This window comes from Siniperca chuatsi, linkage group LG8 (assembly GCF_020085105.1).
Source record: "Siniperca chuatsi isolate FFG_IHB_CAS linkage group LG8, ASM2008510v1, whole genome shotgun sequence".
Classification (NCBI taxonomy): Eukaryota; Metazoa; Chordata; class Actinopteri; order Centrarchiformes; family Sinipercidae; genus Siniperca; species Siniperca chuatsi.
The window spans coordinates 30,745,558-30,773,259 of record NC_058049.1 but is presented as its reverse complement, the minus strand read 5'-3'; the positions used below and the strand labels follow the sequence as shown (position 1 = coordinate 30,773,259).

The following is a 27,702-nucleotide window of genomic DNA, read 5'->3' as shown; positions in this document are numbered from 1 at the left end:
CTAACAATGTTTAACTGCGTTTCTCGAATATAGAAACCCGTCTGATTCCAGGTCATAGGGCATCAGTCAGCCGTCTTCAGGTAACATACCCTTGCTTGGAGGGGGTATCGGCTAGGAACCACATTAGAACAGCTGCACTGAAATCCATCTCTAAGGGTAAAGGCAAAATAAAGAGGAAGGCAGTACCATGTGGGACGTTAACTGTAAAGAAGCTGTGAGAAACAGAAATAGGGCATTCAAACTACTGAAAGGAACTCAGAATTTCCAGCATATGATACAGTACAACAAACGCTCAGGCAGTAGGAAGTAGTAGGTAGTAAGACAAAAAGGACATACTGGAGGAAGTTTTGTGACTTAGTTGGGAGGATGACTCCTGTGCTAACAAATGATAATGAAATAGCAGTAAGAATACCAATGAGTTAGAAAGAGGTGGCCATTGTTCCCATAAGGAAGCCAGGGAAAGATGCAAGCAAAGCAACAAATTATACACCAGTTGCCTGAACATTGCACATATGTAAACTGATGGAACGAATGGTAAATGAAAGACTAATGTATTTTCGAGAGAAACAGGATTTAATTGCAGGATGTCAAAGTGGATTTAGGAAAGGAAGGGGTACTATGGATCCAGTGTCATGTCTAAAGGATGAAGTAAGGAAAGTGCAAGTTAACAAAGAAACGGTAGCTGCAGTGTATGACATGCTGTGGAACGAGAGCTTCTGATGAAGTTACATTTAATGGGAAGTGGAGGAAAAGTTTTAAATTAGATAATGGACTTTTTGAATAAGACAACCATCCAGGTAAAAGAAGGATTTGTTGATGAGGTTGAAAAAGCTGTTCTAATCATATGTTTCTTCACAATGTTTAATGCTTTTGCGTGTATGAAAAGATGCGTCTTGTACTTCCACCATGATATTACGGTGTTGAAGTTGTTGGGTTCCTGTGTGCGTGTGTTCTGAAATAATGCAGCTGCACAACAGCGGCATGTATGTGTGGAGGAGTTAAGGAGTAGATGCAGATGGCCGATTTTTGAGCTGCTGTGACGTACGAAGGATAAGAGAAGACCAATATGTATTTAGTATGGAAAGGTCAAATAACACAGAGTTGTTGGTTATAGTTAATGTGTGTTATCTCAGTACTGTAAGAAGTGAGGAGAGACTGCCTCTCCTCTGTCGTATCTGTGTAATGCTGACGGGGGCTCTTGTTTGCAAGCATTAAAGACCTATTGAGGATCCGGACATTGTCTGATCTGGTATTTGATTGCCAACTCATCTGCACTAGACAAGAATTGATATTTTGGTTTCCATGACAAACTGTATCATTAGATATGAGAAGATTGTTATATGCAGATGATGGGGTCGTATAGTTAAAAAATTGCAAGCAGAAATACATCAAGTTGAAATGTGGAGGAAGAAATGGGGATTTAAGTTTTCAGTTGAAAAAACTAAAGTAATGTTCTTCACAAGAAAGAAGATTAGGATAAATACTCATTTGAAACTGCATGGAAATTATTTAGAGACAGTTGAGACATTTTGATTCTTCAGAGTGTATTTTGACTCCAGATTATCATGGAGAGAGCGCATTCGTTATAATGTGATGAGATGCATTGTAGGGTTGGACCGGGGCGCTGATATCGCATCCTTGAAATATATATTTAATCTGGGACTTACTATTTCAAATAATGGCAATACATTAAAGAGTAATAAATCAAGGCACTGAGGTCACATTCAATTGGGTTCCTGCTCATATGGGCATTCTGGGCAATGAGAGAATGGACAAATTAGCCAAACAAGCTGTTAAAAAAGAAAACATAGACAACAGAATTAAATGTTAAAAAATCAGAGGGAAAGGCCATGGTGTGGAAGAAAACCAATAAGGAGTGGCAGCAGCACTGGGATCAGGGGATCAGGGGAAGGCTTCATAAAAGAGTGGGTGTAGCGACTATCCCGACCAGCAGTTAGCCACTCAGCTGGGTGCGGGAGCAGTCAGCTTTTATATTGCAAGCAAACCCGGTGATGAGATGATGACTGGCTTGGCTTTCTGGTGTGGCAAGTGGTAAAAAAACCATAAGACCTCTCCGTCACTCTTGCGTGATTAGTCTGTTACACCTGTGCCCATGTAGACTTCACCTACCACACTGACACTGCCACCTGTGATAAACTTGATACAGGCAACATACACAGACATAAATACACAGCCCCTGAAATGGCTCCTACGGTGGGTATTGTGACAGGGGAGGGAATAGAAAAGAGTGCAATGACTAGCTTAAGAATAGGACAAAGTGATCTGAACTGCACACTTCACATTGTGGGGAAGCATCCAACCGGTCTTTGTGAACATTGTCAGGTATCAACCAGAAACTGTAGAACATGTGCTTGTTAATTGCAGGGAATATACATCAGAGAGAAAGGGCATGGAAGAAATGAAAAGATAAGGGCTAGCAGGAGCAGGATTAAAGAACATACTGGAGCGTGGTGGAAGTGGACAAGGCAGACTATGTTTGGTCAGTTTCCTAAAGGCAACGGGGCTGATGAGAAAAACCTGACAAACCGGACACTGTAGGAGTTACTAACTCCAGAAGGTGGCAGTAATGCACCACTAAGGATGCCAGCTGCCGCCAAACTCAAACACTGGACTGAAATAGTTCCTTGCATGTACAGCAGGCGGCGGTAATGCTTTATTAAAGGCGGTAACCCGTTAACGAAATAACAGAAGAAGAAAAAGAACCATAGAAACGATTAAACAAAGATGGCGGCCTCAGCTGCTGTGTTCTACTGCACTTTAAACCTATTCTGTTTATTTCTCTTGTTTACGGCCGTCACTACAAACGAAAATACAACGAGCTACAACTTGAATACGACTGTGTTTGGTGACCAGAACGTCACATATAACGTTACGGACAATTATGCAACTACACAGTTTGACTCAACCCCAACACCGATCTACAGCAGCACAGAGGAGGTTCAGCCGACCCTGCCCACTGAGCCCCTGCCCGTCTCCGGCCGCCTGCTCACTCCTGTCACCAACGGTAGGCTGACGTTTTGCCGCACTAACTTACACTGTTCTCAATTTACAATTCTCACTTGTAATGTAATTTAATGTACAATAATAATTAAAGTATTGTAACGGACTGGGTGACATTGTGTTATGAGTGTAACTGTGTTAAGACGTAGGAGTTCCGCCAAGATAAAAGGGATTGTTTATTGCAGTTACTGAGATTTCCAAGATGTCAGTGAATATGTTAACGTTATAAGCTTAAGAAGCTGTGAAGCTTGTCAATCATTTCAGCATACATTCCAGCTACCAGTTACTATGACAGTAATTTGATAGAGATAGCGTACCTGTGATTGGCAGAGAGGGACTCCACCGGGCACGGCTCTGAAACGTTGCGTCTGCGAGCCGGTTTTTTCCGTCCTCCAAGCGGCTTCATACCTCACGGTGAGCGTTTTAGAAGTACGGTGTTTGCCTGGCCGACGTTGTTGACTTGTTGATTTGGTCCCTTTTCCTTGACTTTTCTGGTTCTACCATGGGTAAGTAAGCTACGTAGTTACGTGGTTTCTATTTTTTTCTGTTTTGGTTGTGTTTTTTGTTGATATGCGACCGGGAACCTGTACAGGGTGTTTTATTTTGAAAATTGACCGGATGCACTATGCCGTTTCTGTGTCTGACTTCCTGCCCGGTTCATCTGGTCTGTGCAGCTTGATGCGACTTCAGTCAAAAATAGACTCTCCGCGTATTCACCGCGGAGCAGAGCGGCGAGCCGCTTCGGCGCGCGTCTGGTGGGATCACAAACATTGTCTAGAACGGCCGCGCGTCGCAGCCATAACGCGAATCCCGGGATTTTGGGAGGTGTTTGTTTTTCTTCCTACTAGTTTGGGGAACGAGAGTTTAGTCTATGATACCTTTTTTTTGGAATACTTTATTGATTATTATTATTGGGGACACTCTTTCGTTACAGCTGCTCACTATCACGTCAGTGCACACAGGAATAGAAGTACTAATAGAACAGAAAGAGAAATAATAATAAATAAGTCCGCAAGGAGACAATTATTTCTAGTAAGAAATAAGAGATGTGCAAATCAAAATATAATACACTATTATACAGCTAAGATAAATAAAGCACAAAAGTGGATATAAAGTATAAAAGCTAAAATAAATGTAAAGTACCAAGTGGATTTACAGGTTGATAAGTATGTAGGTATAATACAATGTAATAATATAAGTAATAGTGCAATAATGAAGTATTAATTAAAAGTATTAATAAATATCAATAAACAAGGAATATTAAACTGAAAACAGAGTATATTGCACAGTATTTCAAGTACTGCAGTGATGTTAATGATCCAATGTCCAGTTTAGTGACTTCGGGTCATACAGACTGACACTTAGAGGGAGGAGTTAAAGAGTCTGATGGCCACAGGCAGGAATGACTTCCTATGGTGCATTGTGGGGGGATGAGTCTTCCACTGAAGGTGCTCCTTTGTTTGACCAGCTCGTCATGGAGCGGGTGGGAGACACTGTCCAAGATGGCGTGTAGTTTGGCCAGCATCCTCCTCTCTGACACCACCGCCAGAGAGTCCAGCTCCACCCCCACAATGTCACCGGCCTTACGGATCAGTTTGAGTCTGTTGGCGTCCGCTACCCTCAGCCTGTTGCCCCAGCATGCAACAGCATACAGGATAGCACTGGCCACCACAGACTCATAAAACATCCTCAGCATCGTCCGGCAGATGTTGAAGGACCTCAGCCTCCTCAGGAAATAGAGGCGGCTCAGGCCCTTCCTGTAAACAGCTTGAGTGTTCTTAGCCCAGTCCATGTTCATCCAGTTTATTGTCCATGTGTACTCCCAGGTACTTGTAGTCCTCCACAATGTCCACACTGACCCCCTGGATGGAAACCGGGGTCACTGGTGCCTTGGCCCTTCGTAGATCCACAACCAGCTCCTTAGACTTTGTCGCATTGAGCTGCAGATGGTTCTGCTCGCACCATGAGACAAAGTTCCCCACCACAGCCCTGTACTCAGTCTCATCACCACCGCTGATACATCCCACCACAGCAGAGTCCTCAGAAAGCTTCTGAAGGTGGCAGGACTCTGTGTGGTGGCTGAAGTCTGTGGTGTAGATGGTGAAGAGGAAGGGAGAGGGGACAGTCCCCTGAGGGGGCCCCAGTGTTGCTGACCACGCTGTCCGACACACAGTCCTGCAGACGCACGTGCTGTGGTCTGCCAGTCAGGTAGTCCACAATCCAGGACACGAGGGGGGCATCCACCTGCATCGCTGCCAGCTTCTCCCCCAGCAGGGCAGGCCGGATGGTGTTGAAAGCACTGGAGAAGTCAAAAAACATGATCCTTGCCGGCTGGTCCAGGTGGGTGTAGATGCGGTTCAGCAGGAAGATGATGGCGTCCTCAACTCCCAGCTGGTAGGCGAACTGAAGGGGGTCCAGGAGGGGTCTGACCATGGGCCGCAGCTGTTCCAGCACCAGTCTCTCCAGGGTCTTCATTATGTGGGAGGTCAGTGCCACCGGTCTGTAGTCCTTGGAGCCACTGGGACGCGGCGTCTTTGGCACAGGAACGAGGCAAGATGTCTTCCACAGAACAGGGACCCTCTGAAGACTCAGGCTCAGGTTGAAGACATGTTGAAGGACTCCACATAGCTGGGGGGCACAGGCTTTTAGCACCCCGGGGCTAACGCCATCAGGGCCTGAAGTCTGACTCTGAGGATGAGAAGTGCCCAACTGAATTGCTTGAGACATTGCAGGCACTTAATCTGCAGTCTGCATTCCCCAATGTTTTTGTGGCACGTGGATTTTTCTAACTTTGCCCGTGACAAACTGCCAGGGTGAGCGGACATTTTCCCTTTTAGTCAGAATAAAAAATGAGCTGCGGAGTAGCATGTGTCAAACACGTCTCAGCTCATTGTCACTTATAGACCTCGTCAGACAACTAGATTGTGACTATTTGGTGGATGATTTTGCGAGAAGGAAGGCAAGCGAGACACCAGTGTAGTGGGGGGGAGAAGGGGTTGCTCCAAAAGACAGGTGTCCAGAGTCCTCATGGGACCATGATCCATGCATACATACACATAATGGCCATGTAATGTATATTTATACAGCATATAACTACACTTACTGTAGGTCATATCTCTGTCCGATAGCTCAGAGGGTGTAGGTAGCTTTGTTAAGTAAATTCTCAATTTTCTCAATAACAGGTGGATAAATGAGCTTTGTTGTGAGAATGTCCTTTGAACCTGAGCATTGCTGTGTGTGTGTGTGTGTGTGTGTGTGTGTGTGTGTGTGTGTGTGTGTGTCAGTTGACAGGTTGTGTCCCTGTGACGAGCACAAGGACGTGTGTGACATCAACTGCTGCTGTGACAGAGAGTGTAGTGAGGAGGTGGCTCTGTTCACCGGCTGCTCGGTGGACACTGTCAGGCAAGTGTCCCAGCTGGTCCAAAAGGAGTGGGGGGGGCTTAACGCCATCTTCATACATTTCAGTGCCAGTGATTCCTAAGTATCCAGGCGCCGCAAAACATTTGCACTGTAAGAAAGCAGGAAACAGAAAAGACAGTTGATTTCATTTACTGTTAATTCTCAAAAGCCACTTTTTTAGTGTGGTTATAAGTTACCGTCAATGAAACTCAACTCTTCCTGCTGACATTTCAAATTAAAAGCCTACTAGGTCAGGGAGGGATTAAGCCCTTTGAGCCCACTGGAAGGCTTTTAATGTGAAAGGTGTGCAGGAAGTGCTGTTTCATGGACGGTAGCTTAACACAGATCAAACAAGGCAAAATGGAAGTGACTGGAAATAATTAGTGAAGGAAACCAATATTTCTGAGAAAGAGAGCAGCAGAGGGGTGAGTGTGACATGGAATTAGTGCTGTGGAATGTACATTATGTTGAATTTATCAAGACTAAAAGTAAACATGGAGGAAGTGTTGAGTTTGTGCAAGTTAAAATGGATATTGGAAAACAGGGAGACCTCAGGGAAAATTAGAAATAAAGGCATGTCTGTAATATAAGGCTGTTTCAAATAAAGGTCAGGTTCTTTCTGCAACTGAGGTACATAAAGGCTCAGAGTCCGGCCACTATTTTAAAATCTACGGTTAATTCATTCAGTTCGACTTCAATTAATTTGAAATAAGATTTATTGACGGGGCACAGTTTGCTTGTAAATTCTCCATATACATATGTTGAATGTAGGCTTGATTGTGGACACACGTTTGATGTGATGTTCAAACAATACAACCTGATTAAATGAGCCACACCACACTACTATTTAATGAACTGTTTCCACTGTGTATCAGTATGAATAGGACTCCTCAGTTCAATGTTTCTGACAGGTTTACACATGGAAGTAACATCTGTCTACATACTGTAATGTACAGGCTCCTCCTTGGTGTTTATTCTTTGTTGTTTGCAGTGGCAACAAGCAGCTGTGCAGCCATGATGTAGCGTCCTATTCTTTAGGGAGTGCAATAGATGGCTACTCAGAGCTACAGTCGTCTGTCCAGAAGGAGACTAATTATGACATCTTCTGCATTCAGTCACAGAACCGTGAGTAATTAATGGTTTTCATTAGGATTAGAAATGACCTATGAATGAATGAATAATGAAAACATTATTTATTACTTAAGTCTTACACCAATGGGTCAGTTAGTATATTAAAATTAATCTTAATGCTGAATTCAAAGGATAAGGCTGGTGTTATTTTTCAAATTCCCAGAATATACTGTACATAATATACGTAATATTATTGTATGAGAACTTCCTTGTAGACTGATATGGACCACAAACAGTGTGCTGCCATGTCACAAAGTACTTTATGATATCTCTTTCTCCATCTCCAAGTCTGTCTCAGTTGCTGACTATTTGTTCTGTCTAGGTGTTGATGGATTATCTCATCCCTCACCCGCTCTTCCAACTGACAGCAACTTTGACTCGCTCTTTAAACAATTTACCAGCTTCGTTTTCGGCTCAGAGGAGAGCAGTGGTCAGGTGTCCACTGCAGAGCTCCAGGCCCTGTCTGGATACCAGGTGAGTCTCTGTTTTGGTGGAGTAACTGGTAATCTGCCTCTGCCTCTGATTATTATTCATTATCATGAAATAACAATGTTCATCCTCTGCTGATGGTTTGTGGTTTCAGTATGGGGATGTGATGGTGACAGCAGGAGTGAGTGGACAGAGAGGGATGTTCTGGCTGCCAGCTCCTGGTGTCACTGCTGACTGTATGGACACAAGTCCTGCAGGTAACTACTACTCCCCATAATAAATAATAATAATGATAATAAAACTTTATTTATAGAGCACTTATCAGAACAAAGTACAAAGTGTTTCACAACAAGAGAATAAACTAAAATAAAAATGTGGGACTATGTCACTTTTGCTGAACTGTGGCAATTGTGTAACAGTTATGGGATAATGATAAATCCTGTCTATCTGAAAGTAGCTAATAGCTCATAAATTGAGCAGGGGTGTATTTTATTTCTTATGAATTCAAATTGTCATTTGGAAAAGGAAGAATGTGTTATTACTTCTTTCAAAACTTACATAGCTTACAAGCTTATATTGCACTGAGATAATTGCAACAGTGATTTTAAAAACTACACTAACGTGGCTTGGCTCCAGACCTCTGAATCACTTTGATTTGTTCAGCGATCCAAGCAGGTCTGGTGTTATGCTCACTGTCAGCTGTTTCCCCCGCTTAGATAAAAAATATCGACTAATCACAGTTTAGGCGGGATTAAGAATGGGAACGTCATCTTCCTAGCTAGCTAGCTACATCCATGAGAAATGTTGATTTTAATTGGTCCTCACAACACTGATAGGATAAGAAATAGAAGGACCATCTGAAATTTATATTCTTATATAGATCTTTTAAACATTTCAACCCCAAAAAAAAAAAAAAAAAGTTGGCAGAGTAAGTTTGCAAAACTTATGCCAATCTGTAGTGTAGTTTGACTAAGATGACTGAGAAATACACAACTTTTCTCATCCTCCAACACTTTAACAGTGTCATAACAACTTCTAACAACACATGTAAAGAATGTTATATTTATGATTGGACCTGCAGAGTTACTCATGGACATGTTGCATGGCTGCTGTCATAATACATACAAACTACAACAAACGTGGTACAAAGTGCAACACAAATAACAGTGAAACAGTAAAGGCATGATTGGTCTGAATTACACCCTGTAACATCTGGGTTATACAGCAGACATTCAGGAGAGTGGTGCCATTATGTTTCTTCAGAAACATAAGGAGAAAATCCTTCATGCTTCTATTTAATCATATTAAGATTATTTCATTATTATATGCCTTTTTTATTTTTATTATAGGTCATCTGCAATTTCACCACTAGATGCCAGTAAATCCCACACACTGGACCTTTAAACTGCACCAGTTGGCTTCCGGTTATGACATTCAACTGAGCTGTCGTGTGGGCTATATAGCATATTGTCTATTTCTGACATATAGGCCATGCTGTTTAAGTCTAATAACATTACTTAAGTTACTCATATTCCCTATGATGTCGAAAAATCAAATAAAATAACGAGCTAAAGACCAGAAAACACTACAAGAGCTGAAGCCAGCATGGACGAGCCAAAGGTAACTGAAAAAATGCCAACTCAGGAAGAGACTAGCCGTGATGAGGGTCTGATTTTGTCAGCCATTCAGGCACTGAGAAATGACTTTTCCACACAGTTACACAAAGTGGTTTCCTCTAATAGAGAGATTAAAGAAGCACAAAGGCACACTCTTTAACACATCTCAAGGAAAGGTTAAAAGGACGGGTGCAAATAGAGTACTGATTATAATATGAGTGGTAATTCTAAAATTAATATAATTTCGTGGAACGTTAGAGGTCTTAGGAAGATAATGAAATTAAAGCAAGTAATGTCTAGGCATAAGCATCCACAAACAAAATTAGCTTTCATTCAAGAAACGCAGTTACTTGCAAGTGAATTTATTCCTTTAAAAAGGATCCAAAACTGGATGAATCTTCGGGCGTGGATACATCTCACACAAAATGTCGTAAAATGATACAACAGTTCATGTGTGAGTTGAACCTTTGTGATGTTTGGAGAAATAAAAACCCTTCTAGGCGATATTCGTGTCATCCTGCTACTCATCATTCTTACTCATGCACTGACTATTTTCTCATCTCAAAACCCATGATACCCTGTGTAAATGATTGCGTGTATAAAAGTATTGTCATCTCAGACCATGCTTTACTACTAGTTAATTATGCAGTTATGGCAGCTAATAGGGGCCTTTCTGTGTGGCGATTAAACCCACGATGGTTGCATGATAAAAACATCTTAGAATTTGTTGAAATAAATATTGATACTTATTTTCAGTTGAACTTAATTTAAACTTCAGCATCAAGGAGATGGAAGGCATTTAAAGCCTTTATCCGAGGGCAAATGATCAGTTATACAAGCAACAGTTCAAATAAACAATGCCTAGAATTGATCAAACTAGAAAAAGATATTAAAGAGCTTGAGATAGAAATAAGTCTTAATGATACAAAAGAGAGCAGACAGGAATTGGCTATTCTCAGAGCATAGCACAACAAATTGTCCACAAATAAAGCAGGGAAATTATTGGCCTGGCATATAAAATCATTGCAAAACGAAAGATCAATCTTGGAAATTGAATCGGAGGAAGGGACAAGAATAATAATTCCACCAGAAATGAATGATGTTTTTCAATCATATTTCTCGAAGCTTTGTACAGCAGAATGTCCAGCAGAACCTCCATACCTTTCTAGACTAGGTTGAAAAGGGTCAGCTGCCATCGTCCCTACGGAATGCTTTTATAACTCTTAATACATTATTAAAACCAGGGAAACCCTCCACAAAGTGTGAATCCTTCCTCCCCATTTCTCTCATCAACCCTGATGTGAAAATAATAGCAAAGATGAAAAACTCTCTAGGTCTGCCAAATCTTTACACTTTAGAAAAGATGGCCCTAAGCCATCTTGATGCAGGTGGCCAAATCTCCAGATTTTACCAAATTATTGCACAAAGGAATCTTCAGAAGATAAAAGGCTTGCTCGGTGATTGGAAGAAAGTATGGTAGAAGAATGGCAGGATATTTGTTTACAATACAAGTCCAAACTATAAACCCGGTTCAGATTGCTTCAGTACAAATGTATAATGAGACATTACATTACTCCTGTTTTACTCCATCATATATCAAATGTGGTATACAGTGGGTACGGAAAGTATTCAGACCCCTATACATTTTTCGCTCTTTGTTTCATTGCAGCCAAAAAAGTTCATTTTATTTCTCATTAATGTACACTCAGCACCCCATCTTGACAGAAAAAAACAGATAAATGTAGAAATTTTTGCAAATGTATTAAAAAAGAAAAACTTAAATATCACATGGTCATAAGTATTCAGACTCTTTGCTGTGACACTCATATTTAACTCACATGCTGTCCATTTCTTCTGATCCTCCTTGAGATGGTTCTGCTCCTTCATTGGAGTCCAGCTGTGTTTAATTAAACTGATTGGACATGATTAGGAAAGGCACACACCTGTCTATATAAGACCTTACATCTCACAGTGCATGTCAGAGCAAATGAGAATCATGAGGTCGAAGGAACTGCCCAAGGAGCTCAGAGACAGAGTTGTGGCAAGGCACGGACCTGGCCAAGGTTACAAAAGAATTTCTGCAGCACTCAAGGTTCCTAAGAGCACAGTGTCCTCCATAATCCTTAAATGGAAGAAGTTTGGAATGACCAGAACTCTTCCTAGACCTGGGCGTCCAGCCAAACTGAGCTATTGTGGGAGAAGAGCCTTGGTGAGAGAGGTAAAGAAGAACCCAAAGATCACTGTGGCTGAGCTCCAGAGATGCAGTAGGGAGATGGGAGAATGTTCCAGAAAGTCAACTATCACTGCACCAGTCGGGGCTTTATGGCAGAGTGGCCCGACGGAAGCCTCTCCTCAGTGCAAGACATATGAAAGCCCGCATAGAGTTTGCCAAAAAACACATGAAGGACTCCCAGACTATGAGAAATAAGATCCTCTGGTCTGATGAGACCAAGATTGAACTTTTTGGCGTTAATTCTAAGCAAACCAGGCACTGCTCTTCACCTGCCCAATACAATCCCAACAGTGAAACATGGTGGTGGCAGCATCACGCTATGGGGGTGTTTTTCAGCTGCAGGGACAGGACGACTGGTTGCAATTGAAGGAAAGATGAATGCGGCCAAGTACAGAGAGATCCTGGAAGAAAACCTCTTCCAGAGTGCTCAGGACAGATTGGGCCGAAGGTTCACCTTCCAACAAGACGATGACCCTAAGCACACAGCTAAAATAACAAAGGAGTGGCTTTGGAACAACTCTGTGACCATTCTTGACTGGCCCAGCCAGAGCCCTGACCTAAACCCAATTGAGCATCTCTGGAGAGACTGAAAATGGCTGTCCACCAACGTCCACCATCCAACCTGACGGAACTGGAAAGGATCTGCAAGGAAGAATGGCAGAGGATCCCCAAATCCAGGTGTGGAAAAACTTGTTGCATCATTCCCAAGAAGACTCATGGCTGTACTAGCGCAAAAGGGTGCTTCTACGCAATACTGAGCAAAGGGTCTGAATACTTATGACCATGTGATATTTCAGTTTTTCTTTTTAATAAATTTGCATACATTTCTACATTTCTGGGTTTTTTTCCTGTCAAGATGGGGTGCTGAGTGTACATTAATGAGAAATAAAATGAACTTTTTTGATTTTAGCAAATGGCTGCAATGAAACAAAGAATGAAAAATTTAAAAGGGGTCTGAATACTTTCCGTACCCACTGTACATGAGGGCAGCTTGTTTCATCGTCTTTGGGAATGCAAACCATACAAGAGTATTGGAGGGAGATAATAACAACTTTATCCACTGCCACAAAAGAGGAGCTTCCACTGTGCCCTAAACTGTGTTTTTCTGGATGCTTCCCACTAAACTGTTAACTTAAGAATATAGATAAGAAGATGGTTATATTTTGTTTACTTGAAGCTAAACATAAAATTGCTCTGTTATGCAAATCCATTAATAGACCAAGCAAGTAAAATGGGGTTGATGGATTGTTGCAATGTCTGGCTATGGAGAAACTTACATATATAGTAGTAATACAAGCCTGTTGAAAAGATTTGGGGCTCATTTATGAAATTTCTGGAGAGGGAAGATTTTGCTAAGGCCTTGCAATGAACTGGTGTTTATTTTTATTTTCATTTTGAGTGGTTATGTTAAGTGTTGGATCATTTCTGTTTATCCGCCAAGATGAGATTTTAGTACCTTGTCAAGTACAGCAGAACACGCCTTACTTCCATTGTATTCAAAGTGTCTTTATGCGTTTTGTTTTGGTATGCCTTTTTTTGTGTGCTTTTTTGCATCAGTTAAACATGTCTTTCAAATCCACAGCTTGCTAAGAGTGCTTATTTGTAATCTGTTAAAGGAAAAGTCTGACATTGTAGGAAATAAGCCTCTTTATCGTTTTATTTCATTGAAATGTGTTATTTCAAACATGCTTAAAAGAGTTTTTAAAAAATTGTATTTTTCATTTTTTATGTGTTGTGATTCCCCAGCATTCCTAAAGGATCAGAGCAATCTGTGTTCCCGGCGTGTGGTCCTGAAGCAGGACTGTAGCACTCTGCTAGCCCTCAGCATGGACACCTACACTAACATCCAGCTCTTTGTTGTGAGTCCCAGCATGCACTGCTGGTCCCTTAAAGAAAATGTCCACCCTCAAACACTCTTACTCTCTGAGATATTATCAGTGAGTGATGTTCAATGCACTCTAGGAGATATACTGTGATTAAAGGGGCACTCCACCAAATTACAGAGACAGTACATACATCCTTTGCAAGTTCCCTAACTTTGTGGAAGTGCAATACTTTACCTAGGTACCCAATTTACCTTTTGGTGAGTTCACTTTTTGTCCACCTTCCTTTCTGAATCTGCTTCAGCTATTTTCCTCTACCTGCTACAAAAGTTGACAATTACCATAAATAGTTCTGGCTAGCTGGAAAGAGTTTCTGGGTGGACTTTTCCTTTACTCGTTTTTTTTTTTATAAGAAAACAAAGTAAAATGGATGTTTGGACATAAGATGAATTAGCTACTGTGTTGAGAAAAGAGAATCAGTTGATGTTAATTTAAAGATGCTAAACTAAATCTTTTCCACTCTACAGGGGAGGAATAAAGATACAGCAGTAAGTATGCCTACTTTTTGTGTATTTGTTTAACCCTGAAATGATTAGCCAGTTAATTAGCTGATTGACAGAAAATGAATTGACAACTATTTTGATAATTGATTAATTGTTTAAGTCATTTTTCAAGCAAAAATGAAAAAAAAAATCACTGGTTCCAGCTTTACACATTGCTGATATTTTATAGACCAAACAATCAGTCAAGTAATTGAGTAAAAAAAGAATTAATCGACAGATTAATCGATAATGAAAATAATCGCAATATATTGTATGTACATTGTAGAAATGGTCACAAGACCATCATAATGATGATTTTGGGCACCCCTGGCCAATGACCTCTCAGCTCAGTGTTGATGGTTTGAAACCCAGCTGGGAGGAAGTTTTAGAATATGCAGTTATTATTGGATGCTATAAAATAATTAAGGAGCTGCATAAAGGTCTGTGTTAAAACATTCACATGCCATCACAAACCTTGCCTAACCAGGAAATTTAGCAAGACACTGACATTCCTTTTGTGCAAAGAATAGACAGGCTCCAGAAACATGTTTCCTTTCAACTTGCCACATAGTGCAATAAGTTAGCACAGACAGAAAGTTGAGGTGAAATGCTGCAATGCAAAGACAGGAAAATTACATTTCTCTCACAACTTCATGCTCAGTTCCCAAGAAGAAGGAAGTAATCAGTTATTACACCACACTGCACTTTTGCTTTACATTTCTGCAAACTATTCAATCAAACCACACTGTCTAGATCTGTTAAAAATGTTTTTCCTACCTTCCATGGATTTCCATTCTTTTCAGTATGGTATGAAAAATCAACCAGCCGGATCTTGAAACTTGATTGAGAAATGTAACCCACCACAGTGAACATCGGCTTTTATTTATGTTAAAAAAAAATAAATGTTGCTGTAATGCAATGCAAACAATCTGTTCTTTGATTACCCTATAACAACAACATATCTGTAAAAATGGAAACCAACGGCTGTCTGGAATGTTAGTAAAATATACTGGAAAGAGAGTCTACAGCCATGCTAGTATCTCTGTGAGACTGTACTCAGACACAGCAATACTTCCAGCTAAATGCTAATGTCAGCAAGAAAACACGCTCACAACGACAATGTTGACATGCTGTTTAGCAGGTATAATTTTTACCATGTTCACAATCATAGTTTAGTGTCTTAGCATGCTAACATATGCTTACTAGTACTTAACACAAAGTACAGCTGAGGCTGATGGAAATTTCATTAGTTTTGCAGGAATTTGGTCATAAACCAGTACTGGTATAGTACAAAGTATTGGACACAATACATTTTTAACCTGATGGTGGCGCTGGAAGAAAAGTCAGGTGATCACCAAAGTTATTACAATTCAGCCTGAGAGGAACATGAATGTGAGTACCAAATTTCATGGCAGTCTGACCAATAGTTGTTGAGATATTTTACTTAAGACTACAAATGTCAACCTCATGGTGGTAGTACAATAATTATTTGGTAAGGGAAAAACACTTCCTGTGTCACTTTCTTTCATGTTGTTATGACCAGCCAATCTAAATGAGAGCAGAGGATGAAGATAAAAAATGTCTGGGTTAAATGTTAATACAAGTTGACTAATGTGGGTGTTTCTGATGTTGCTGAGGTTGTTCCTGTGGAGGTGGCTTCAGTTGTCCTGCAGTCTGTAGATGGGACTCAGACTGAGCTACAGATCAGTGGTGGAGAAAACCTCAACCCCGTTCTCCTGAACCCCATCCTCTGTGAAAATGTGGTGTTGAAGGTGAGGCAACCAGACTCAACACATGTCTGAAGGGAAGTATCTGGATTAAAGCTGCCCGTAATGAGGGCAATTAAGAACAGAAAAATGCCTAAAAGCTGCTGTGTGGGATGCACTACCAACAGGGTAAAGAACCCAGAACTAAGTTTTTATAAGCTGCCGAACCGAAAAACTGAGCCTACTAATTGTGCATTATCCTGTGTCGATACTCCTGGGCAATATACTTAAATTCCCTATTTATTGATATTGACATTTATTCATACCTCTATTAATGCTGTGCAGTATCCTCCATCTCATTATAAATAGGCTACACTTACTTTATACCATATTATTATCACCAACCGGTAAACCCACTTTTTACTTCATACTTATTTTACTTTATACTTATACCCACTTGGTACTTAATTTATTTTCTGACCTGTATTATAGTGGATTATATTTTTTCTGCTTAGTACTTCTATCCCTGTGTGCACTGACGGAAAGGTGAGCTGCTGTAACGAAAGAGTTTCCCCTCGAGGATCAATAAAGTATTTCTGATTCTGATTCTATTAATGATGAGTAGTAGGCTGCTCTGGCATTACGGAGGGCCTTCCTGTATGTTTTAAGATTATCTTGCCAGACTAAACGAGATTCTTCCAGACTGTTGGAACCATTTCCTTTCAAGTTTTCACAATGTTTGCTTTCATTGGCGGGTTTGAGGGTTATACCATGGAGCTAACCTTCTTTGTTTTATTATCTTCTTTTTTAGAGGGGCGACAGAATTGAGTTTCGTTCAAAGTGAACCTGCAGCCCTATCAACTAGATGGTCAGTTTGGGAGGGGCTGCGATTTGCATAGGAGTCCTCTGTTATATTGAGACATAACATTGAATTAAATGCAGATAGAATTGCTTCCTTAAATGTAGCCACAGCACTATCAGATAAACATGTAGAGTACACGTTTGTAGTCCAGTAATAGCAGTTCAAAAGTTATTAAATAATGGTCTGATGATGAAGGATTCTGTGGAAAGACTATTAAATGTTTCAATGCTATATACCAGAACAAGGTCGAGGGTGTGGTTAATACAGTGAGTGGCTTCATGTACACTCTGACAAAAGCCAATTGAATCTAATAATGAGATAAACGCAGTACTAAGGTTATCAAGTACTATCATTTTCATCGTCCACATGAATATTGAAAACACTTACAATAATTACTTTATCTGTTTTAAGGACTTTTAAGGAGAATTTAGATAAAAACTCAGAATAAGGACCAGGAGCGCGGTACACTATAACAAATAGAATTGGCTGTCGTGTTTTCCAGGTTGGGTGTGAAAGACTAAGAACAAGGCTTTCAAATGAGTTATGATTTAGTTTAGGTTTAGAGTTGATTAATAGGCTTGAGTCGAAGATGGCTGCAACTCCACCTCCTCGAGGAATGTGAGCATCAATATGACTGGGCGGAGTGGATTCATTTAGGCTAACATATTGTTCATGACCCAGCCAGGATTCAGTAAGACAACATAAGATAATATGATACTCTGATATTAAATCGTTCACCAGTACAGCTTTAGATGACAGAGATCTGATGTTTAAGAGTCCACATTTAATTCTCCTATTTTGTTGTGCTATTTCAGCGTTTTTGTTTAGGTTTTTATGTATAACTCCTCTTCTGTTAACTTTTGGTTTTATTCATTTAAGGTGGTCGGGGGGGAAATCTGATTAAACATTATTTGCCCTTAAGTACTGTGTTCTTGTCAAACAGAATATAGACATTATAGTACACACAGTACATTGAAAATATATCTGAAATTGTGGATGTAGAATGAAAACTCTTGCAAATAAAATAAGTAATTGTCTGCTGGACCAATTAGACATTTTTTGTCTCCTTAGGTTGTCTATGTAATTAAGTACAACCCAGCTGGGGAGATAGTGACTGTGACGGTGTCTCTGGTGCTTGGATTTGTCCATGAAGCAGCGCTGCCCCTGGAACAGGAGTTTCATATCACATTTGTCCAGGTAGTGTCTCAACAAGACATTTTGTATTCATCATGGAGTGTTATCCACAAAAGAGTTGCTTTTTTTTCTAGATCAGGAAATCTTAGTAGTGTTATGTTGCACTCAGAACTGCTATTTGAAGTAAATACATTACAAACAGGTTTAATTAAAAATAAAAATGTGTATGATTTAAAGGTTGTCATAGCCTAAGAGAAGGATTGGGTCCTTGCAAGAAATGCATTGTTAGGGCAGGTTGAGTGTTTTTGAGTTCTTGAAACTAAACTAAACTAACTTAAAATTGAGATATATATACATATATATATACATATATATATATATATATATATATATATATATATATATATATAATTACAAAAATATACCACAAAGTTCTGGCCCATAAAAGAGGTCAACTAAACAGAACTTAACTCAGGCTATGCCAACTTAACATAAACTGAATAGACTTAACAGACCTAACAAAAACCAAACTGACCTAACAAACTCAACACGGGGGGAGGGGGGGATCAGATAATTTTCAAAATAAAGGGATAACACAAAGACAAACACTACCAACTAAACTACGAATAAAACAATGCAGGACGATTAGTCTAACAGTATAAATCGTTTAGCGATTAACTAAAACAAAAGCACCAACAAACAAATGTACTCTAAACTACAACTCCCAAACCTGTGTCATCATTTATCTGTTTACTGATGTATATGCAAAGTGAATGTAAGGTGCACAAGGTCAAACTAAATAAGTAAATGAAGTATTAAGTGTAAACTATAAAGGAAACTGAGTGCGGGTGGTTAGCGACATTCAAATCAGCTGTGTGGCAGCAGGCGCAGCCATCACAGAAACGTACAAATAAACACAATACATGCAGTTGACATTTGGTTATATACACATATACATAAATGCCTCTACACCGTACACACACACTACTGTTCAAAAGTTTGGAATCACCTGTTATATTGATGTTTTTCTTCTTTCCTTAAATGATGGCTATTTTAACAGTATAATTCAGACCCCAAATGTATTATTTACAGTTGAAAGAGTTTTAGAATAATTAAAAAACCTGCGTTTAGTCGATGTGCCCAGAGTGTTGCCTGACAGGGGAGAATACTGTTGTAACCATCTCCTCCCCCAAAATCCCCTTCGATTTTGAATGTCTTTTCCAGTCCAGAAAAGCGTGAGTGACCCTAGATCCTTATTGAACCACAACAGTGCAATCGGGCTCTAAATATCTTTGGGCCCTCTGCAGTCTACTCAGTGGTAGAAAAGGTTTCAGTCGTAGTCGTCTGGACCCTGTTTTCAGAATCAAGACGTTTCGGCTCCCATCCGGAAGTCATTCTCAATTTAAGCTACTCTGTGATACATAAGCCCCGCCCTCAGGTAGGGAGTCTACCTGAGTATCTGTTAATAGCTAGTTTCACCTGAAACTGACCTAATAGTTTCCATTATGGCCCAGTAATCAGTAATCAGGCCTATTGTTTTCTGGCTGCACCTCCCTCATCACTGTTAAGTACCTGATTAGCATGTGATTGGCGTGACCACGGTGTTAATACACTGTGGTAGACTTTGGGCAGATTGAATCTCAGACCACCATTTCTGTTCAAAGAGGGGTTTTCTTTTTTCACAAAAATGGCTTCCTTGACGCCCCGTTCAAACCAACTCTTCTCTCTACTTAGAATCTTCACCTCGCTGTCTTCAAATGTGCGGTTTGTAGTTTTCAGATGCAAACGCACGGCGCTCTGTAATCCTGAGTTAGCGTGTCGTCTGTGCTGATAAAGTCTTTTGTGAAGTGGCTTTTTGGTTTCGCCTATGTACCGTTCATTTTCTTTTCAAACCCTTCATACGAAATAACATCTATTTGTAAAGAGGACTTTCTACAACCTAAAAGCATGAAAGACCGTTCAAAAGTATAGAGCCATCTGACTGTACTGTGGCAGGCAATTCCAATCTTTTGAGCGGTAGTGTATGCCCACACGTACTTCCATACACATGTATATATGGCCCGCCATTGTAGCTACCATTGAGGTCTGGCGTCTTTAACTTTTACCACAGGCGTCTCTTTTTTCTGGTTGTTTTTTTTAATAATTTAATTTTGTAGCCTAAGTAACATAATTTTTAGTACCATACCAAGTTACACTCTGACCAGCCTCAACAGCACTGCTTTCCAAACACCAATCAGAGTAAACCAAACTATAACACATTGGAAAGAAACCTATCTGGAACATTGGAAAGAAGAAACTAAAAGCCAAAGTAGATCAGAAAGTTATCTGGGCCTAAAAAGAGATGATGAACTGGCAGAATGTCTCTCTGCTGTCAGAGACAGATCCTGACCAAGTGCAGGCTCAGAGACCACAGACTGGCAAAAGAAAAAGGAAGACACAAAACATCCTGGCAACCACAAGAAAACAGAATATGTGCTCACTGTTGGACAGGTGAGGTTGAGACAGAGATGCACTTCCTCCTTCAATGCACAACATTCAATGAAATAAGGAAGGTTTACTTTAGCAAGTTCAGCTCTGTAATCTCAGATTTCAAAGAGCTAAATGAGCTCTCAAAATTAAAAATACTCCGAGGAGAAGGAGGCAGGGCCGATCCTGCTGCCCAGTATGTATCAACATGCCACAACCTGAGGACACACACACACACACACACACACACACACACACGTTAAAAAAAGTTGCAGAAGTTTAGTTTTCACAACTGCAAGTCTACAATTTCATCATCTTATTATTATTATTATTATTGTTATCCTGTTTTAATTATCTGTATATATTTTAATAGCACAATTCTTCTGTTTATGTTTTTATTTCACACATGCTTCGGCAACGTTAACATCTGTTTCCCATGCCAATAAAGCCCAACTGAATTTTGAGAGAGAGTTTTAAAATAATAGTAATGGTAGTGGTTTTAATAAAAATAATGATAGCAATAATAAGAGTAATAATAAGAATGGTAGCAGCAGATGTTGAGCAGGAACATGGGGGCAGTGAAGGGAAGCTTACATTTCACTCATCGGTAAGCGGTGTTGAGAGAACTGAAGGTACATTTGTAAAGAAAACCTGTTATTTTTTAGACTTGAGTAATGTACTTTGTCTTGTGTCTAATAAACAGGAGAATGGGGAGGAGGTGGCTGTCCAATACAGTGGAAATCCAGGTTATGTGGTTGGACTACCTCTTGTGTCTGGAACCAGAACAGCAGAATATCCTTTACCTGCCTGAACGCTGGATTTCCCTCATCCTGATTTCTAGACATTTGAATTAGTAGTGTACTTTGACAGTGTTTGATGAGAAGGGCGTGACAGTCTGATGTGCTACAAAGCCCAGGATATGTCCTTAACAGTTGTCTTCACCGGGATTGCTAGAAGCGTAGACCCCAGAGACACACTGTCTCTTCTCCACAGCGCTGAGGACCAGGACTGTCTGCAGGGACCACGTCAGCGCTCCCCTGTCCTGTTCGGTCTGGACTCTGTGTCCGGCTGCACATTAAGGCAGGACATCCTCACACTCAACAAATCTGATCACTGTGGTACAGGTACACACAGTAGGCGATGTATTCATTTCTAACAGGGGGATGGCCCAATGGGAACGACCCAATAGAAAAACTTTCTATTTTAGCCGATGCAGCTTTTCTAGCCTGTCCGGCGCTGGTTCAGTGGGCCGCGAGGCGAGGCGGTGAGTGAGGTACACACACACAGGGAGAGACGAGACGAGTCGGAGAATTAGTTTCACATGGTGTCGAGAACGGACAGACTCTTACACCTTCAGTCTTCCCACTGGCTGTTCCAAACCAGGACGTCTCATACGATCCGAGATCGTGGCGATTATTAAAAGCAGAATTGTGAAGCGCCGCTACGAGACAAAGCACAGCATCTTTTGAGCAGGTTAACAAGGGGGGCGGACTTTGGTCATTTTGCTAACAAGAGGGATGGCATCCCCCTCATATCGCCTACTGGGTACACAGGTAGTGTTTCCTTATGTCTTAATACATATGTGATGGTGACTTGTCTGTCCCTGCAGACTGGAGGACGCTGCCAACTGCTCCCTGGTCTTTCAGGCGCTTCTGGGTGTTCTGAGAGGACCAAACTATCCCCAGTATGTGGCTTCCTTTGGAAACTCCCCGTTAGACTATCCACTGGACTGGGTGCCAGTCAAGAACAACTTCAATAGCCGGGTGAGCAGAGTTTGAAAACAGAAAGCGTCTCAGGTCTTGAAAGGGCTCCAGTCAAATCCTGAATCTGATTGGAAAAGCGTAAGCTAAGCCAGAGCAAGGCCAATACATATTTCATGTCCACAGTAAAATATCTTAAACATTTCAGTGAAATTTTATTTATGATGAGTTTATGTGTGACAAAAGCTTTTATGAGGCAGTTAAAGTCAAGAAGTTAAAAAACATTAGAGTCCATAAATCAAGTCTAAGCCATTATTTTCCCTTTTTTAAATTTAAAAATGATCTTTTCTTTATGTCTTTATTTATTTTGTGCACTTAATTTCCTCTTTTTTCATTTCTTATATTATTTCCAGTGTGTATTGCTCCATGGTATTTGTGTATATTTTGAATGACACGTGAACCTATATTGGTTGTCTGAGGTGGTCGGGCCTATGTTCCATTGTGGTTAGTTTTGTGACTTGAATCAGTCTTGCCTTCAAGTCATGTCACCTCTGGATTCAAATTCAAAATTCAGGTTCCAAAGCCATTTGATGGCAGTTGAACCCAACAGGCTTATCATTTTTTAATATATTGTGTGCTGTTCATGTAAATGTAAATAAATGAGTAGAATATGCTTTATGTTGTGACAATCCAGCGGTATGTTTGTGATTTGCAGGAAGCACAGAGTTGCAGCATCCCATTGTCACTTCATTTAGAAATTGAATGGACTAAATATGGATCTTTGGTGAACCCCCAAACTCAGATTGTGAGCATCAAAGAAGTAATCCAAACCAACACTAGCAGTTTGGTAAGAGTCCCTTTTTCATAAATACTGGCAGGACACTTGCAGGTTTTAACAGAAAAAGCAATCTAATGTGACGGTCCTGTTCTCCCACAGGCCCTGTTGTCTGGAGGCAGCGGCCTCCTGTCAATCAGGAGCTCAGTGGCCTTCGTACCAGCTTCTGCTGCTGCTCTTCCTGGTTACCGAGCCACGCCCACCATCAACGCCAAACTACCCTTTGACTTCTTCTTCCCTTTCGTCTGAACAGTCCACTCACCAGTGTACAGTAACATTTACCGTACACACTGGTATGTGGCGTTTCTGACAGCAAGCACTGTTTGTATGATCCATCTGTTACTGTATAGTGTGTCAATAATATATATGTTTTGTAACAAGATTTTTTAATAAATGACATTTTTTACACAACATACAGTACTTTTAAATGTCACTAAGCAGATGTAAATGTAGTTTTATGTACAAGTCATCAGTCTGAGTGTTTCAAATATTTCTAAGCAAATTAAGGCCACGACCTTACGGCTGTGTGGAGTGATTTCCAGCCGCTTCTGAATAATATCTGACAATCGCTGCCCAATATGCTGACCTTTAACTGGTTTCCATCATTACAATGACTGGAAACCTGGATATGGATCTACTGATACAGATATTCAAAAAAAGATGATTTCTCTACAAGTCATGCAGTAACGGTTAAGGTTCTGTGAACAAGTAGTAGGAATACAGAAATCAGGTCTAAAATAAACGTTTATCACGGAATGTATTGAAAATGTTTAAAAATGGCGCAGAAAGGTACATGAGATAACTGACATTAAACAGTAGCTCCACAACGGTTAGCTCGATGAGTTAGAAGTCTATGCCGTGCTTCTTCAGGAGGGCTTGAAGCTTCTGGTTCTCTTGTTCCTAAGACAGATGGAGACAGACAGAGAGGAGAGTCGGCCTTTGGTTGGACCTCATTCAAAGCTTATGGTGACGTACTGTAATATTAGAAATACTTGTGTCCAGATTCCCCAAGGTTTTGTGCAGGGAACGTGCATTATGCACATAACGCCACGTTCTGGGATCTCAGCATTTACTTTGGTGAGTACAATGTTATCAGGACTGATAGAGCCAATTGCCAGAGCTACACAAATAAAACCTAAGTTGTAATAAACTGAGTTAAAGAGTTTAGTTTTTGTATGAGGCAGGTGTAAGGAATCACCAGTTTATCGCTGCGCTCCTGTAGCTCTGTGACTCTTTGAACGAGGTGGTCGTAGCTCTCCTTCAGCTTGTGGATCTTCTGGTGTGCACGGTTCTTCACTGACACCAGGATACCTGCAACACATTCAAACGCCGTCATCTCCGCGTGTAGCAACTACACTGGCTTCTAGTGCTTTTCTTTTTTGAGATGCTCATTTTCACTGCAAACTCAAGGAAAGCCTTAGAAATGAAATCGACTAAATGTGTATCACCATAAAAACTGCCAAACTGGGTCTGAGGCGGCTCGGTGACAGGAGAGTTAATAATAATAGTCTCTTTATCAGTCCACGGTCTTAAAATAGTTATTATTATTATTATTATTGTCATCATACACCCATCTGTATCTGTGGAGTGCATTCTATCAAATCTATTTAATATACTGTAATTTGCTGAAGATCTATTGAGTCACAAATAATTACTAAAGGTTTTTCTGGGTGGCATGATACCTCTTTATAAAATGTATATAATAATTCATAATAAAGTCAGAATATTTGGTCTTTTTGAGACATACCAGAACTTGTACTCTGTATTAGTTGTGTGTGCGCCACACAGTTGCTACTTGGACTACCAGGGTCAGATTAACTGGCTAAGGGGCCCAGGGCAAAAAAGAGCTATGGGCCCCTATTAACCAGCCGCTGGAAAAAGTAACAAGAACACCTTCCAATATAATAATATAATAGAAATCACCATGATGTGTCAAAAGCTGCCGATGCTAAGCTTTACATAGTTAGTATTTATTACGAGGCTTTCGTATTAGGTCTTCTTGTCAGGCCTGCTGACTCCAGTTACTGAAGCTCAGTTAAACAGCAACATTTCAAGTTACAGCAACCAAAAACAGTTTCATTACGAACTACACATATAATCGCATACGATGTCAATACTGGTGATTTTTCCCAACAAAGTCATCTTATGTGTAAAATGGCCTTTTCTACTTAAAATTAGCTTGTATGCGTCTGCATGGATTTGAGAGTTCAGCTCAGCCGAACTCTCTGGCCCCCTAACCGTGACGAAACACAAATCACGAAGGTGACATACTTTTCATTCAAAACGACAAATTTAATAGTTGCAGCTATGTCTTGTTATTTTGTCCACACCCCGTACATGCTTTTAGGCAAGTGTTACTGACCGTTGATAATTCTGGCCACCCTCCAGAGTCGCAGCAGGATCAGGAGGCCCATCCCATCAAAGGCGTCCTCATGGAAGATGAAGACAATGTCCAACACGAAGGAAACCACCACCACCAAACCATCGAACACCTCAAACTTGTGCTGAAAGAACTCCAGGCGATAAGCAAAGAGCTTACCAGCCAGCTCCACCATGAAGAATGTGAGGAGAGATAAGCTCAGGTAGTGAAACACCTGCAAAAACAGAATGTGTCAGTAAATCCTATTATATAAAAGGAGTGAGTGGACATATCTGTGTTTTCACCTCAGGAGCAATGTGGCCATGTTCCAACTGGATAACAGACAGATCTATAAGCAGCTCCGCCAGAACAAAGAAGGCATCCAGGATTACCAAACACACCACCAGCACCTGGAAGCAAAGTCAGACAATCAGGAGACGGTGCCTCTCTATACAGCGGCTGTAAGCACTGCGAAGATCATACACCTCAGCGTGTGTTTGCAGGTGTTGGGGCGTTCTACTGCAGATGTGAAAAAGTAGTATAAAGCCTTCAGTGTGTCAGAGCCAGCTGTGTGCAGTCTGATAAATGTCCTCAAGTGATGTCACTCGAGTCGGCGTCGGCCTCTGCAGCTGCTGCTCGTCTCTGCTGCAGGCTGCAGGCTACATTAGCCGCTACTAGCATGACACACCTGAAGCTCTGACCAAACTGTAGGCGGTTGAGTTGCATTGTGGGTAATGTAGGCGCCAGGTTTTGACAAGGAAGAAGAATGTCCATCGTGAGTCTAACAATGTTATAGGAGTACAATGCTAAAACAAGCAAAAAGGCCAAACATTTGCTGGTTCCAGCTTCTCAGATGTGACACTTTTCTGCTTTTCTCTGTTTTATATCATTGAATATCTTTGGGTTGTCAACTTGGACTGATGGGTATTTTTCCAATATCTGTACCCACGTCAGTGGCATCAAAGTGGACAAACCATAAAACTTGCTTTCAAAATGAGGGATCATTGACGTTGCTCTACCAACAGATGCATTAAAAAAAAAGAGCAGCGGCATACCTGGAACCGGTCGGTGCTGTAGAGTCTTTGCAGTGACTCCCTGAAGGTCAGCGTTGTTGGAAACTGGCCGGTGGCCGGACTCAGCTCCTCGCTGGCCACGTGCAGCTCTTCTTCCTCCCCCTGGACTGGCTGCTCGTCACCCACAGTGGTGAAATACTTCAGGTACCGAGCCATGACGCGGGCTCTACGAAAGGAGTGGACCACGTCCCACCTCAGCTCACCTCAGAGGGAGGAATGGAAGCGGTATGTCAGAAGCTGTACAGCAAGATTCAAAGGTTTTCTGTTACTTCAGGAAACTCCTCCCGTTGGCCAAATTAAAGTGTTGCTCCTAACATATTTTAGTAATTTTAGAATATATGTTTATGTTTGCAAGGCAATTAGCATTAAATGTACCTGTTTGCTATGAAATAACGAACCTATGAGCTGCTGTGGATAAATATTTGATCATTTGCAGATTAATGTTAGCCAGTGACGGCCATAGTGAAGCTGTTTTTACCGTCTTCCAGCCTGAGCTTTGTAATAAAGGTCAGCATCTGGGCAGTTCTCTCTATGTTAGACAATCTGAGTGTGCTTCTCCTTTTTTAGGTTTGCAACATGATATTGAGAAAGCAAACCATCTCAGTCCCCCCCACCCCCCACCCACACACACACACACACACACACACACACACACACACAAGCCAAGAGCTGCTGGCATATATCATAATAATCAATCCTCTCTACACTGTTTAATGGCATCAGATCAGCTGCACTGGGATCAGCTGCACTGGGATCAGCTGCCCCAAACTACCTTACCAGCAACTTTTCAGCTCAAAGAGCACAGGCTGAACTTTGAAGTCTAATACTACAATAAGACACCAGAGGAAGGTATTTCGTTTCAACAGTATGGGAGCTGTGGCATTTGATTTTCATAGACGTTCCTCCATGAAGATATGGAAGAAACTCGTAGGAGAAGCGACTAGAAAATAAAGTAACTGCAGCCGATTTGAAAAGTGAATTCAATATAAAATCAGAAAACGTGAGCTCGCTTGAGAAATGTCCGCTTTTCCTGGCAGTTCGCCGGGCTTGGTGCAGCTGCCTGGCCCCGTCCCGCTGCAGACTGAAACTCGTGATAAAAACATCCGTCGGACTGCTTTCTGCCAACCAAGCGTTTTTACTGACAGTAACGCTAAAACCCTCAGAGCTGAGGCTGTAACTTTGTATAGGAGGAACCGTTGTAGCGGATTAAATGGCTTACCTTCTTCTTCTCCCCTTTGCCCCCGAATACTTTTAAAAACACCGCTCTTCTCGGAGAAACAGTCCTGAACCTGGTTCAGTCGAAGCGGAACAGCTCCGCCCACAGACCGCGGCCTGCCTGGCGCTCAGCACTGCCATCATCACACACTGCCAGC

At 41.1% G+C, this 27,702-nt stretch overlaps 2 protein-coding genes across 7 annotated transcripts; one reads left to right on the top strand and one right to left on the bottom strand.

The window, feature by feature from the left end:
* Positions 1 to 2,710: 2,710 nt before the first annotated feature.
* Positions 2,711 to 23,308, top strand: tctn1 (tectonic family member 1). 2 transcript variants are annotated; one of them, XM_044205633.1, is made up of 14 exons: positions 2,711 to 3,025; positions 6,306 to 6,423; positions 7,412 to 7,545; positions 7,874 to 8,025; positions 8,135 to 8,237; positions 13,576 to 13,688; positions 14,180 to 14,200; positions 15,832 to 15,966; positions 17,834 to 17,959; positions 21,066 to 21,154; positions 21,305 to 21,442; positions 21,972 to 22,125; positions 22,778 to 22,909; positions 23,000 to 23,308. In XM_044205633.1, the coding sequence occupies exons 1-14, from the start codon at positions 2,746 to 2,748 to the stop codon at positions 23,144 to 23,146; spliced, it is 1,842 nt and encodes a 613-aa protein (XP_044061568.1). In that variant the 5' UTR covers positions 2,711 to 2,745; the 3' UTR covers positions 23,147 to 23,308. The 2 variants fall into 2 exon arrangements, with proteins under 2 accessions (XP_044061568.1, XP_044061569.1); XM_044205634.1 differs by lacking the exon at positions 2,711 to 3,025 and adding an exon at positions 3,360 to 3,527.
* A 315-nt stretch (positions 23,309 to 23,623) lies between these two features.
* hvcn1 (hydrogen voltage-gated channel 1) lies at positions 23,624 to 27,702 on the bottom strand. Of its 5 annotated transcripts, none has more exons than XM_044205638.1 (6): positions 27,549 to 27,702; positions 26,312 to 26,566; positions 25,562 to 25,666; positions 25,260 to 25,491; positions 24,096 to 24,208; positions 23,624 to 23,797 (listed from the first exon to the last, which is right to left on the bottom strand). In XM_044205638.1, exons 2-6 carry the CDS (start codon positions 26,483 to 26,485, stop codon positions 23,741 to 23,743), a joined length of 681 nt encoding a protein of 226 aa, XP_044061573.1. In that variant the 5' UTR covers positions 26,486 to 26,566; positions 27,549 to 27,702; the 3' UTR covers positions 23,624 to 23,740. The 5 variants fall into 5 exon arrangements, with proteins under 5 accessions (XP_044061573.1, XP_044061571.1, XP_044061572.1 ...); XM_044205636.1 differs by having other exon boundaries at positions 26,312 to 26,532; XM_044205637.1 differs by lacking the exon at positions 27,549 to 27,702 and adding an exon at positions 26,705 to 26,903 and having other exon boundaries at positions 26,312 to 26,532.